The following is a 14,382-nucleotide window of genomic DNA, read 5'->3' on the forward strand; positions in this document are numbered from 1 at the left end:
TATATGGGCCAGTGTTACGTTCAAGTAAGAGAAGTGTGAGGTAAACAACTGTATTTCGCCATGTTCTACACGTCGCCAAAGAAAGAGACTACATTCTTATAATTGTAGACAAATTACACAAAACAAATGCTCTAAGTGTCTCACAACTTAATATCAAGAAACCATAATGGGAACGAGCATAGGGACAACCAGTGTCTGTGCAAATAAAGAAAAAGACAGCTTGATTTGGACACACTCCCATTGTTGCTGATTATACCAGAATTGTTGGCAGGTTGTCTTTTATTGTGCTTTCAGAGTCAGGACAAAGTACAACCCATCCCCACACCCACATGAGCTGCACACTACACTCCAGGGTAAAGAAGTTTGAAAGCAAAACACTGAGGCATAAATCTGTACTAAAGCTGCAATAAATAATGATTAACATTTATCAGGTCAATCATGCCTGGAGATAATGTGGTGGTTAATGAGCACAAGCAGACGCAGCCAAGTTTCAGCTTTTTTTGCAAGGGAACAAAGGCAATGGTTTGAAAGGGGTCAAACTGCATTTTCAGCATGGCATGTGTCACCATTCAAACCATACATGCACAATTCCTTACAGAGCACAAATCTTTGTGTTCACATAATGGACAGAGGCCTTCAGAGGCAACATGACTGGGACAACACACAGGTTGTGCTGCTTCGACCTGCTCAGTCACTCACTCAGACAGAGCAGTGTTTACTAATCGCAGTCAATGCCCTTCACTCCTTTGGCTGGCAAAAAAATAACATACCTTATCAGCAGGTCGAGCCTCTGAGAGCACGGCCCACTATGAAAACATTATCTCCACAAGCGAACAGATTGTGGAGTCTCCCACCAGTGTCATCGACCAAATCGTGTACGCGAAGTCCACATATTTGTACATGTGCCACACTGGCCTGGTTTGTAGGGACATGTAACATTTACTAAAAGGTGACGCAATCGCAACATGTCAGAAAAGATCCGCCATTGCATCTGCCTTCCTGGACAACCAAATTCACAAAAGTGTTCTGATTTTTAAGCCAACGTTTAGACCATGTGGATGGCTGCGAGCCAGCAGTGGTTCAGTAAGGTCAGGAGAGCAAAATCAAGGCAATTATTAACTGGGGGAAGTCTTCAATTAAATAAAATCTGAGCGAGTCAAGTTGAACATTAACCGACTATATATAGCCACCATTTATATCCTGAGCACTGACCAAACAACCTGACAAACCAAACCCTGCTCCTTGTCAGACCACAGAATCAAGCACTTCATAAATTGTGTAGAATTTGGAAACACTTGCAGACACTTGTTCATGAATTGTTTTATGTATGTCTGTGTATACCAGTAAAGCAAAATATCAACATTTCAGTGGCTGTAACTTAAGAAGATAGACAAAAACATTGCATCTGTAGATGTACTTCACTTTTTAATGACAGTATTTTTTCTTCCCAGCTAATTAATACTGTATAGCTAATTCAAAGAATGTTTTAAATGAAAGGTCAACAACCACCCATTAGAGTAACGCTACACCTTTCTACATTTATCTCACGAAGGGCTTATACGTTTTAATTTTGATATGCTCTTACCTGGTGTAATCTCCTTTGGCCTCCTTTGAAAGAGAAAGAGAAAATCATGCAGTCAGTGAAAGCATGATAAGAAAACGCAACACTAAATTGCCCAGTATGCTAATGTTAGCTAACGTTACCTGCATTATCTGCACAAAGGTAGCGTTACCCGATTCCAAATGAACACACACAATTTGACTACAATTCAATTTCTCCAATTACTCACACTGTCTCGATTTAGTCGGCAATAATAAGGTGAAAGGTTCAGTTTCTTTAACAATAGCTCGGTCCAAAGCAGCCTTCAGAGACAACTGATTTCAAATGTTGCCAGACCCGAGAGCGTCTTCATTTACATTTAGGGTGAGTGACAAAATTTCAGTCCAGAGAGCCAGCGACTAACTCTTTCTTACCTGCAGTGCGAATGCGGCTAACTTGAAAACATTTTCGCTCTCCACTTCGATGGTCCCCTGATGTAAAAATTTCCAAAATTAGCAGTGTTTTAAAATATATACACATTCAAAGTGCAGCTTGTCCGACACACTTGACTTGAGAGAAAATCTTCCCGTCCCGTACCTCGGTCCCACCGTTACCGACTGAACCACTGCCGCAGAGACAGCACGGTGTTTGAACTGTCCGTGAAGAGTGTTTAAAACAGTTTTTCAACACCTGAGTTGTCGTGAGATTTCATATTGTCGACAAAACACACACTGGTGCACAGAAGCTCTGGCTGAAGGTCCTGTCTAAAGCTACAGCCCCCTCTGTAAAGTGGTATGGTCCGAAAGCAGGTTCAACAGTCTCCGTATCCCATGGTGACCAGTCCGCGCTCCCCGCGAAAAAAACTGCAGTGCAACGTTTGATCACATGCTGCATTCAGTGCTCCTCGTACGGTCCCCCAACCCCCAAATCCGCGGATAACAACTACCTTTTAATCTGACCCATGTTAACATTTTTGAACGGAAAACACTTAGAATCACTGCTACAACTCTCGTGTTAATAAGTATTATCCTCACTCTAAAAGCTACACAATAATGTTAAGCCCATTGCTCTCAACCCCCAAAACAAAATTTTATCTAATTGACTGTCTGAACTGTAACGATTTACCAAACCGTGACTGTTGTGTAAGGTGTTCGAACGAAATGCATTAATAACATTGTACTTACATGACAGTGTAACTTTGCGTAAAAGTTTAAAATTTCCAACGGCTCATGAAAGCAGCATTCTGAATATTGCTTGAGATGTCAACAACATGCAGCAGTGTATGATCTGAAGCGTTTCAAAAATGTAAATATTGTGGGTGCATATCGCTTTAGAGGGATTACAGAGACATTTATTCCCTCAATAAATATATAATATGCTATGATAGCATAAATAGCATGCTATGAATCAAATATTATAACAACACTTCCATATGGAGATAAAAAGAGGACAAGACAAGATATGTGCAATGTAGTGATTATACGCCATCTGACCATCAACACCCAGCTGAATAAAATCTGTTCCTTATGAGTCCATGGCATTAACCATCAAGAATGATGGCAGATCAATAGTTGAATTACACATCTTAATCATCATCTCATGAAGCAACAACTATTTTGTGCATTTTGTGCATAATGTGGAACTAACGGACATGCTGAATATGATTACTATGTACAAAAACAAACATGTGAAACACGTTTTAGAAAAGGAATACTTGAAAATACTTACATTAAACACTAAATATTTAGCATTCAGGAAGAACAGCTCCACTGTTGTGTTCTCTTTCAAAAAGGTGATCTTCTCAATGTAAAACCTGTGAAGATTTTATTGGGTCAAAAAGGTTCACTTGAAATGAATTGTCAGTGCATTTTGCCGATGCTTCAGCACTGCTCACAGACTACATCATGTTCTATGGGGCTATAAGGAGTCGCAGGCTTAAAACTCTCCATCACCGTTTCATCACTGCCACCTGCTGGTCAGGACTGGCTATGGAGGCCATGAAGCTCTAAATAGGCCTCTATTATTCACAGCGAAGTCTACTAAGTGAAACAGATATTTTCATATGTCACTTTATGCTGACATGTTTTAAAAAAAAGCACACCGGTACTCCACATTTGGCAAACTTCCGATGCAAGAGCACTCACCTCACAAGAAACTTGAGTTCCAGCGGGCCCAAAGTCTTGGAGAAGTCATGATCAAGGACTTTACGATCCAGCTGGAGCCAGTTATTCTGACCACTGAGCAGAGATAAAAGAATAAATCATATGTCTGCTATTGTAATTCTTCTCTCTCCCCACCCCTGCCCCAACCCTATCATACTGCTTCTGTAAACAAGGATTGGTTCTAAATCCACCAATCCCTTTAATCAAAATTAAATGTAATGAAACAACACACACACACACACACACACACACACACACACACACACACACACACACACTATTATGACATTGCACTTTTTGTCTGTAATATAAATGTCTATTATGTTAGGACATGTACTTACGTGTCATCTATGAAGCACAATCCAAAGTATTCTTTCTCCTTCAGGTTAAAATGTGAGGCCACCAAATCTAACAGCTCACGTGACAGCAGCTTGGGCTGGAAGATGTTGATTAAAGCACAGAAGGAACCCATCAAATATTACAGAAGGAGGAAAACAAGTGCACACATGGCATTCATAAAACATTTCACTGAACAACTGGACGGACAAGATCAAGATGACCTGAAATAGATGCACAATAGGAGCCATGGAAAATAAGATTGTTGCAATTTCCAATAATTAATGGCACACATGATGAAATCCTGCACAGTTTCTGTGCATCAGTGTAATCTTTGAGGGGAGGGTGCAGCATGATTTGTGACTTCTGTGCAAGCAGAAAGTGTCCACTACCTGAACCAGCAGCTCCAGCTTCCTGCCGTCCAGGAGGTGAACCTGGCACAGGCGGCCCTCGGTCATCTAGAGGAAGACAGATAGCAAGGGACATGACAATTCCTGCAAGACAACACAGTCACTGCAGCTCCACCTGTGCCTCTCCACACAAAGCTGCTATTCCACTGTTTTAGCCCAGGGGTGAAATGGCTGCTTCTCTTTCTCTCATTGAACAGTGATTCACCTCAGTGTCATGTCTGCCTTTGTGCTGAATGAATAGGTAAGAGGAGCCACTAGGCAAGTGTCCATATGGGACCCACGCTCCAAAACATCAAAGTCATTGCAAGAAGAGCATCATCCAGTGATAGTTCAGCCAGAAATCAGCTCTTTATAAGTGCTCCATGAATCATAAACAAGTCTGAGTTTCTTTTGCCTTTGAGGCTCCACACATGCTATTGTCTTTTTCCCCCCACATATCCTTCCTCTGCAACAACACTGGGCTAATGAAAATCCCAGAAATGTCAATATCCCATGTTTTCCACTGCTGTTAAGATTTGAAACTGAAAGACAATGAAGTTCTGTGGATAGTTTAATTCAATTCTCACTGTATTGTTGAAAATGAATGGCTTCAAGATTCATTCTGTTGCCGTCAGCAGAACCGCCTTTCAGTGCAGGACAACGAAGAAACATATTATTGTGAGGCGAAGAATATTAGTCAGTCCATATTTCAGTGTGTCTGCCAACATTCAGCCTCATATTATGAATATTTTGAATTCCCCTTTACAACCCCAATCCCAAAAAAGCTGTGAAACATAAATAAAACAGAATGTGATAACTTGCTAATCATTTTCGACCCCTACTCAATTGAAAACAGTACAAAGACAATATATTTAATGTTTGACCTGATCAGCCTCAATGATTTTTGTACATTTATGCTTATTCTGAATTGAATACAACACGTTTCAATGAAGTTGGGACACGAGCAACAAGAGACTGGGAAAGATGATGCTGCTGAATGAAAATAGACCATGAACTTTCTAAATGATTCACTGAGTGACTGATTGATTTTAACAATCCTGTAGTCATTACAAGCGCATTTGGTAGAAAACAAATTAAATACATACGTTCAGTTCTATGTTAATACAGAACACAATTCGGTGAGCATTACGTTTCCTTTAAACTTATTGGCTGTTGCCAATTAGCTGTATAAAAACTTCATTTCTAGGAGACAGGGCTCCACTCTAAGCGGATCTTTTGTTGAACACCAAGCCACCAACTCACCACATGAGTATAGGCAAAGTGTGGATGAGCAAGGCTAATATATTAGAATAAATCCACATAATTAAAGCCACTATATGAATTCAAAAATCTGGCGCCCCCCAGTGGCAATATCAGAAATGATACAATGGCAAACAGCAGTGCATGCCAGAAGCCTTAAGAGGGCTTAAGGCACCAGTTTTTACCAGCTTTTATATTTTTTTATGAACACAAACTTCTTCCATCAGAAAAAAATAGAACGCTGCTGTCCGATCACATTGAAATGCTATACATAGTGGCCTTAATACATTAAAAATATGCTTTTGTGTGGTTAAGGAGTCTTTTGCTCATGCCATAAACAGATGCTACCTCATTCCGTCACTCTGTGAACATTACAGCATCAGCAGCGTTTTACTACTCTTCTCTCAGTGACAACAGGCCTGACCTCAAAGACTGTGTGTTCCTGTTGACTGGATGCTGTTTGCTGCCCAGGAATGTGTCCTGGACGCCTTTTATTTCTGTGACTTCGGTAAAAAAACATGTGGCATCCAACTACTTGGCGGAAAGCGAGGGTGATGTCGGCGTCCAGCTTGGCCGCAGGGTGGGATGACGCCCTCTGGTGTGGTGTTAAACTTCAGTCCAGCAGGACATATTGTTCTCTGCACCACATCAGAGCGGTCATTTCACTTTTATACTGTACAAGCTACTTTTCCACTTTGTTGTTTTTCAACGCCCTAAACCTCAGTGAGATTTACGGTTCTGCGGGCACGGCTGCACTTCTCAACAAAAGGGTTACATTTGCAGTCACGCTAACTTGCTATTATGCTAACTTCATATTTCAACACCGTGCCCACTCGTTCTAATGTTGCATGTGAGCTGCACAGGACCTTTATTTGAGCTCCATATGTCTGGTCCAGATGAGGAGAGACTCTGTGTCACTGACAAAAACCGGAAAAATAAAGAACCGCTGATGTTAATCTCAATGAAAACCACACCTTTACTTTAACTATATGGATGATGGCTGTTAATTGCATGTGTTCCATAGATTAATCTTATATTAATTAATCAATTTAGCAATTATGATACATTACTATAGAACCCTTTCATGAGTTGTTGTGACTATCCAGGGCACAATCCTTTAAAGAGCTCATCTATCAATGCTTCATTGTTGCAGGGCAGTGACAACAAAACATGGAGAAACAGACAAAGGCCTTCATTTAACAGTCTGATTTCAACCTTCCAACCAATGAACTAGATTCTCCTTCAAAATCTGCGCATAGAAATCCAAATCTCTTTTTAAAACTGTGTTTTTGTCTTTTCTCCAAATCTTAAACTTCCCAAAGAATTCACAAAACCTTACAAACACTATGTGGAGATGGAGCGTATCCTTTGATATGGATCCACTGTTGAATATTCACTATTGCATGAACAAAGTAGTGCTGGCAGAGCTGGCAGTGCTGAAGAGAGGACCCGAGCTTCAGAGCGAGGTCCCCGATGATAAAGAGGAAGGTCACGACCGTGTCGGGGGGTCGTGCCCCCGAAGCCCCATCATTATGGGCAGAGAGGACGGATGGTGCTCTCTTCACATGACCTCCAGCCGTGCTGACCTGCTCCGGCTGAGCTGGGCCCACCCTGCAGCTCTCCACAGCCCAACACTTCACCCGCTAACCTTAAGTAACCACAAGCTGAGTGTCATAGACTTCTTCTATCCACAGAAAGTTTACTCAAATGCTGTACTTAAGTACTTAACTTTAGTGTTTCCATGATATGTTGTTTTGCATGTTATGCATAAACTCTACTGCATTTCAAAAGGAGATTTTGTTATTTTTCCTCCACTACAATTATTTAACGACTATAGTTCCAAATTCCTTCTTAGGTTAAAATTTTACAAGCAAAACATAATTATTAATAAAATATAATGCATTGTTACGGATTAAAAGTGTATAAAGCAGTTACAATTATCTCCACCTCAACCAACTACAACATGAATGTACATGAACAGACTGGGGCCATTCATGTATTATCATTACATTTAAAGTTTGTATCAATGTTGTCTATACCTCTGTACTTTTACATGAGTGAAATGAGGAATGCATGACTTTTAATATTGTCTTTATACAAAGTGGTATTGCTACTCTCACTTAAGTAAATGTGTACTGTGTATTTCCAAACAGAAAAAAAAAAACATCTGGTATGTGGCTTAAAGGGATCTGATAATTGTGTTAAAGAGTGTCAGGTGTTATATGTATATAAAATATAGATGTATGTATAGAAAGATGTGAGAACTTATCTGAACAATTTTGACTAGCTTTTTGTACCTTGTAGCAGAATTGCAGCTAAAACAGGGTTAAACTTAGCCCCAAGTGCAATTTCATAGAAAAGAAACGTTGACATGTATGCTGGGAAAACCTGAGGGATCTGAGCACTCGCAATTACGATGCACTACCACACAGACAGTGTTCAGGTGCTCCAGAAACAATCCGTTTCAAAGACAACTTTGAAAGTTCTCCTCATCAGCCAGTGAGATCAAACGGCCGGTCATGCTGCTTTCTAATGACTGCCATATGTGTTGGGAGAGACAGACCCTTGTTAAAAAACAGCCTTTGTGACTCACCCAGAGGCAGCCTGTAGCTCCCCACATTCACACAAATAAACACATGCATACACTGATGAGCCAGATGAGAAAAACTACTGGCTCGCTTCACTCGGAGGGAAAGTTGAAGGGAGATCATAAGACACGAAAACTCAAACAAATACATCTGGCTCTGGCACAGTAATCATTCACAAATGCTGCACAAAGCAAGCTGCTATATTTAAACTCTTCTTTCTTTTTAAAGAAATCTCTGCTGCCAAAGCTCGAGGCGCTGTCATACCTGGTAGCATTTTCCAATCCTGAACCAGGCTTCTAGGAAGCGTCTGCATGGCATCAGCCCACGATTGTACCACCTCCTCAAGGTCTGATGTGCCATGCTCCAGACGAGCTGGCTGCCCGATGCCACCAGGTCCTCCATTCCACGTATGATGCGCACAGCCATGGCTAGCCGCCTTTTGTCCCCGACGGCCAGTTTCTGCCTTTCTGATGACACCTCACGGTTTCAGAACCAGGAGGAAAGATGGATCTGCAGAGCACTTTGTTTTGCTTCACAGCAACAAGCTGAAAGGAGCAGCTACACTCCAGCACACACACACACAGCCTGCTGTGTCTCCCCAGCTGATGTAATGTCAGTGAGAGTCGGCGCTCTGGAGAGGCTGGAGCGGAGCAGCGTGCCTCAGGCTTGGTCCTGGGCCTTGGTCCAAAACACTGCCTCATAGAGTGCAGGGGAGGGCAGGACAGAGCCACGAGGCCCCTGCTGCAGAGGCTCCATCTCCCCTCCACATAAACACACTTGTATACAAACACAGCGTGCACGGAAACAATCTCCGGCTGGCCAACTCAACCTCTAAAGTCATAAATAGCTCCCTCAGTGCCTCAAAGTAAAATAATGGTGAAATAATTTTGTTTTGGTGGTCAAATCTGTGATTTCTCTTCTGTAAAATAAAGATTACAAAATGAAGTTGCACCAAAATATGTTCCCTTTCAATCCTGCTTAGTGAATGACTTCATCTTTCATTTCACTTTATTTTCAGCATGGATTTCAGTTTCATTGTCTGAAAACGGGTGTGGGAACGGTCACTCTGTCTGGGATGTGGGAGCTATTTCCTGACGAGCCCAGACATCTCCACCCAGCATGTTCTGCAGGAACACTAAAAATAATTGGTCCTGTTTAGATCAAAAGGGATGGCAAGACTGACGGGGCAAAGCTAAAAGTGAAACTGCAAGCAAATAATGATAATAATAAAAATATTTAGAAAAGGCTTTGATGTAAACATGTAGAGGAAAAGTGCTTGTGACTCACAGCCAGACGTCTTCCTTTGTACGGCTGCAATTAATAAGCGAATGTCGCACACAAGCGGTACACCTGACTCGGATAAACAAGTCAGACAACAGTGAGAGAAGCAAAACAGAAGAGATGGAACAGCTCTCAGACATGTTGGGTTTCATCTGGAAACTATATCCTGCTGTTTGTTTGCGTGACCCCAGTTTCCAAGAACGCGTAAGTGTCCACAGTCAACACGTGGCCGTTTCATTGAACATGACGAGCGTAATTGTCTCCGAGCGGGCACATTGTGACCTCTACGTCTGCAGTAATAACACATAAGAAGGATGTAGACTGAAGGTTCGAGAAGCAGACCTGATACTGACTCAACTGTAACTGAAGGCAGTGAAGCTGTGAGTTCCCAGTTAGAGAACTTTCCATATGTCGCCCTCACGGCACAAACAAATAATAAAAAACATCTTAGCAGCCATGACGATCAGCCAGGCATCTAATTGCTTCGGTGCGTGCAGTAATGCATGTAAGTGTAAATCTGCTCTGAAGCATACATGTTGGAAATGAACATATCAATTACCACGCCTATGCAGCCAGTGAACCGGCTGTACTGAGCAGTTGCAGGCAGCTGTGACATTGGGATTTTATAAAAAAATTGGATTATGAGCAATTCTCAAAGAAGAACAGAATGAATCTTCATCCAGGCACAAACAGATGCTGCGCTGTACTTTCAAAGAAATAGTTTGACAGTTTGAAAAACAGGCTTATTTGCTTTCCTGTCAAGACTGTCAGTAAAGCTCACTAGTTAACACAATGCATCTCCTAGTTTGCAGGGCCAAAAGCAGAGACTCGTGACTGCTGTCGGCCGAGAAACAGTCCCACACATAACCCCTCGTAAAGCCAGTGTCACTCACGCAGCTCGTCTTAATCTGCACCATTCTGCTCACACTGTCCAGAGAGGGGCCATAATGTGGTTAATTCAGACAACAGCACAAACCTCAACCATGTTGACAAAATGGAAAGTAAGAAGAAAAAAGAAAAACATGGAGCCACAGGTGGCTGGAGGATGCAGACACTGGACTGTCTGTTCGTCTGTGAAGCTCAGTCTTAGGTCACAGCAGTCTCCACACTACGACAGTTATAGCCACAACAATAAAATGACGTGACGCCCTTCAGACAGCACAGAAAATAACAACCTGGCATGTTCTGGAAGAAATTTGGCCCAATTCTAAAATTAGACAAACAATTTGGTTTTAAAATCAGTCTCATACAATGCCTGCCCAACATTAGATGTGCTGGTAGATTTTGTTAACATTGGGCAGAACCAGGCGAGCTGTTTCCCCCAGTTTCCAGCCTTATTCCAGCTAATCTAACGAGCTCCTGATTGTAGCTTCATTCTTACCACTCAGAGCGATATCGATCTTCTCATCGAACAGTCAGCGAGAAGGCCAATGCATTTCCAACAAAATATGATTTTATTCTTTTATCTAAACTGTCTGTGGTTGCAGTGAATCTCCTGTTGCACTCTTTATTTGAATCAGAATCCACATATAAACTTCATCACCAGAGACCCATTTTGAAGGCGCAGATGCACCGTAACCAGCTAACCATGATAAACATGACAGATGCGTGAGGCCACAGCTGCCTGGAGCGACAGCCGACAAGACAGCCAAGCATATGGTGGGCACAAGCCGCTGCTGATCACACACATGACCGCCACGTGTGTAGAGAGCAGCCAGTTCTGGTCCACTTCATGCTAATAAATACAGGGTTTCTGATGCATCTGGCAGCACAGCTTTTCTTCACAGGAAAAAAAAACATGAAAATATCTGCTAACATTCCACTTGTGTAATGACTTTGACGGTGGAATCAAGAAAAGTATCATTTGGAAATATGCAATTAACATTCAATTAAAAGAATTATTTTAAGACAACACATTAAATGACCTTAACATAGTCTATGCAGAGCAGGAAAACATAACAAAACAAAAAATACAAAGAGCGGCTATATTTCAATGTAAGGGCATGCAGGCACTGTCTCTATAGTCATGCACTCTTCTTGTGAACACACACACACACACACACAAACGCACACACACATTCACACATATGCCAAATGCCTGCAGGCGTCAGATAATCCCTGTTGATTTCCATTCTCTATAGCAGGGTTTCGGTGGGGTGAAGATGCAGGAAAGGGCAGCAGCCTCAGCAAGAATCAATCTGTGCGAGTCTACAATCAGAGAGGGCATCCCAGGGGAAAGCGGGAATTAACTCTCTGCACTAACTCTGAGAGACGTACGATAAGCAGTTCATCTGATCCTCACGTTGTCTGTCTACAAGTGTCCATGTCTCAGCACTCTCTTTAGCATCTTTGCTAATGTATCTATTGTTATCGTGCATACCTTTCCGTTAAACCCTCGTAGACACGTAGCAACATTAGCATTCATTTGAGTTTGAGTTTCTCTCCACTATGCAAGTCAAGTGTTTACTCTCCTTTCAGCTCTGTTTTGGTCTCTACCAACTCCTGGGGGAAATATCTGCAAGCATAACTCTGTCTGTGAAATAAACAGGCTTCATAAGAGGCCTCGCTTCATGAGAGTGGTGACACTGAACAGAGAGTTTACATCCAGAGGACGGGCCGAGTCTTAATTCTGCAACTGCAAAGTAAGGTGATAATTTTCTGTGGATTTATCACTACGAATAACTCCTTTCACATTAGACATTAGACAATTTGATCCATTGTTATTGTTAAAATATTGATGATAGCAGCTTTAAACTTTGCATATCAAATAATCAATACAGTAACCTCAAAACGAGGTTATTATTATGTTGTTTCTTTGCCTCCTGGGTGATTTCACATAGATGGTTTCACACTGAAATGCTCCAACTCTGAAGCCAAATGTAGCATTTTGGAGTATGTGCATGAGGTATGTCCACGCTGGGTGTAAAGTGCTCCTCTGAATAATAGCTTTTCACTGGCAGCGTCCATTGCCTCAGTATTGCCAGGCACTATGGCCATCAACACCATGACCTCACACCGCAGTCCGTCACCCTCTCTGATGTCACTCTAGTGTCACTCCATTTCTCTACACAAGTCATGTGCTGCACACAAGAGCATGCTCACTTAAAGCCTCTTTCTTTTCAAGCTGATGTTATACTTTCCCCCTCAGGCAGAGCACAATCAATTGTTGTGGGAGCCCAGCAGCGGCTGACATACTTAGCGTTCATGCTGCAATGCGTCTTTACAGCCAGCAGATGGGGAAATCGAGTGTCTCACGCAACCCCCAGGGACAGAAAAGGGGAAATACGTTTAGTGCTGGAAATTGGGAAATTGTGCTGTCTGGAGGGGTTTCCTATTATCTTCAAACCAGTGTCATGCCCTTTCTCCTAATACAAGGGCCTCACTCCACTTGATGGCTGGATTTAAAGTTTAATAAGAATACAGACAGGCAGGCTGTTACAATTCAGCCCACTGCTTTGTTCAGTCCCAGAAGTTCAGTATTAATAGGCCTGAATCTGTAGAGAATACAAGGCAGGGCATGACATGGACAGCCGAGCTGCCAGGATCATCACAGTTCCCTGTCCCTGGGCTCATTTCAACATGGGATGGCAATTACCGTGTACAGTAAGTGGTAGATTGATTATCTAAAAGGGGAAGGCCTCGAGTGAACGTAACAGAGCCTGAGCAGGGCAGGGAAACAGCTGTCACCCGCACGGGCCTACAGCTGACGAGCCATGCCACATACTGAGACTGCAGCTGACACGCTGAATGGAGGGCATTCTGTGCAGTATGCCTGACACACTGCCCAACACACACACACATGCAGCATTGTTTACCCCCAGTTTTAACGTCCTTGCCTCACAGGTCTGCGGCTGCACGCCTTTCAGGCTTCCCGACGGTCACTCGCGGTTAGAAATGGAGCAGGTGGACACAGCTGTCAGAAAACATGATACTTCAGTGGAGGATGATTTGTAGTCATACATTATACATGAACTGATTAAGTTCATAAAACATGAAAGAGGGCCATCTCTGGTCATGCATCCCCACCTTTTTATAGGCTCCAAGCCTCATGTATCAAGATTCAGCATCCAGAAAATAAAATACTATGCCTTCTGTCTGTGTTTGCTATTGTTTGTTCTCGCCACATTATTTGAGAGCATTAAATCAACACAAAAGGAGGTACAAATTTCAAAATACGTCTACCCTAAGGCCCTCAGATTTGACGAGAGAGGCTGCCATTATACGTCTTGACAGAAATCGTCACTGCATATATTTCAAGAACCACAAGACATCTTAATTACAGCCAATTAACACCATACGATAAAGCTCCATTTGGCAAATGAATGGCGAGACAGAAAAGCTTTTTGTGCATTAGGCGGTACAGTCGACTCCGGCTTTGTGCAACCAGGCAGGGGGTAGAAAAAGAAAAGGCGTCAGGGAAAAAGGCGAGGGCTTGGAGGCTCCAGGCTGCCACCATCCACCTATTGGCCTGTCGGTTGCGTTTGGGGATTTGGGACCAGATCCTCTTGCTGCACGGGATGCCGCTCAGGGGCTCGCTGGAGGCCGCGGCCCATGACAAACCATGTGTGTATAAACCAGATGCTATGGAGAGGAGGAAGTCAAAAGCGGGGGGGAAGCGTGTGGGGGGCAGAGGCTGCAGTGTCAGCCATCAGCCCAACACTCTCTGCCATGTCAAAATGTTGCTCCAAGGCACTGTGGGTGCCCAGATTTGCCCAGACATTTCTTTGAAGGAGCATAAAGAGTCTGTGTCCTTAGCTTTCAATATCAGCCAATTGATGGAAAATATGAATGGCCACTGTTGACATCTCCACAGGCGTCCAAATGAA

The 14,382-nt window shown here is 42.7% G+C and overlaps 1 protein-coding gene across 2 annotated transcripts in view; it reads right to left on the minus strand.

The window, feature by feature from the left end:
• frmd4ba (FERM domain containing 4Ba) overlaps positions 1 to 14,382 on the minus strand; it is a 43,546-nt gene that overhangs the window by 18,705 nt on the left and 10,459 nt on the right. For both annotated transcript variants that reach the window (XM_041955507.1, XM_041955515.1), the window contains exons 2-7: positions 4,431 to 4,496; positions 4,044 to 4,138; positions 3,685 to 3,777; positions 3,269 to 3,353; positions 1,975 to 2,031; positions 1,586 to 1,608 (exon numbers count right to left, since the gene is read on the minus strand). In XM_041955507.1, coding sequence (XP_041811441.1) covers positions 1,586 to 1,608; positions 1,975 to 2,031; positions 3,269 to 3,353; positions 3,685 to 3,777; positions 4,044 to 4,138; positions 4,431 to 4,496 — 419 coding nt within the window. The remainder of the gene's footprint in view (positions 1 to 1,585; positions 1,609 to 1,974; positions 2,032 to 3,268; positions 3,354 to 3,684; positions 3,778 to 4,043; positions 4,139 to 4,430; positions 4,497 to 14,382) is intronic.

This window comes from Chelmon rostratus, chromosome 2 (assembly GCF_017976325.1).
Source record: "Chelmon rostratus isolate fCheRos1 chromosome 2, fCheRos1.pri, whole genome shotgun sequence".
In the NCBI taxonomy this organism is placed as follows: domain Eukaryota; kingdom Metazoa; phylum Chordata; class Actinopteri; order Chaetodontiformes; family Chaetodontidae; genus Chelmon; species Chelmon rostratus.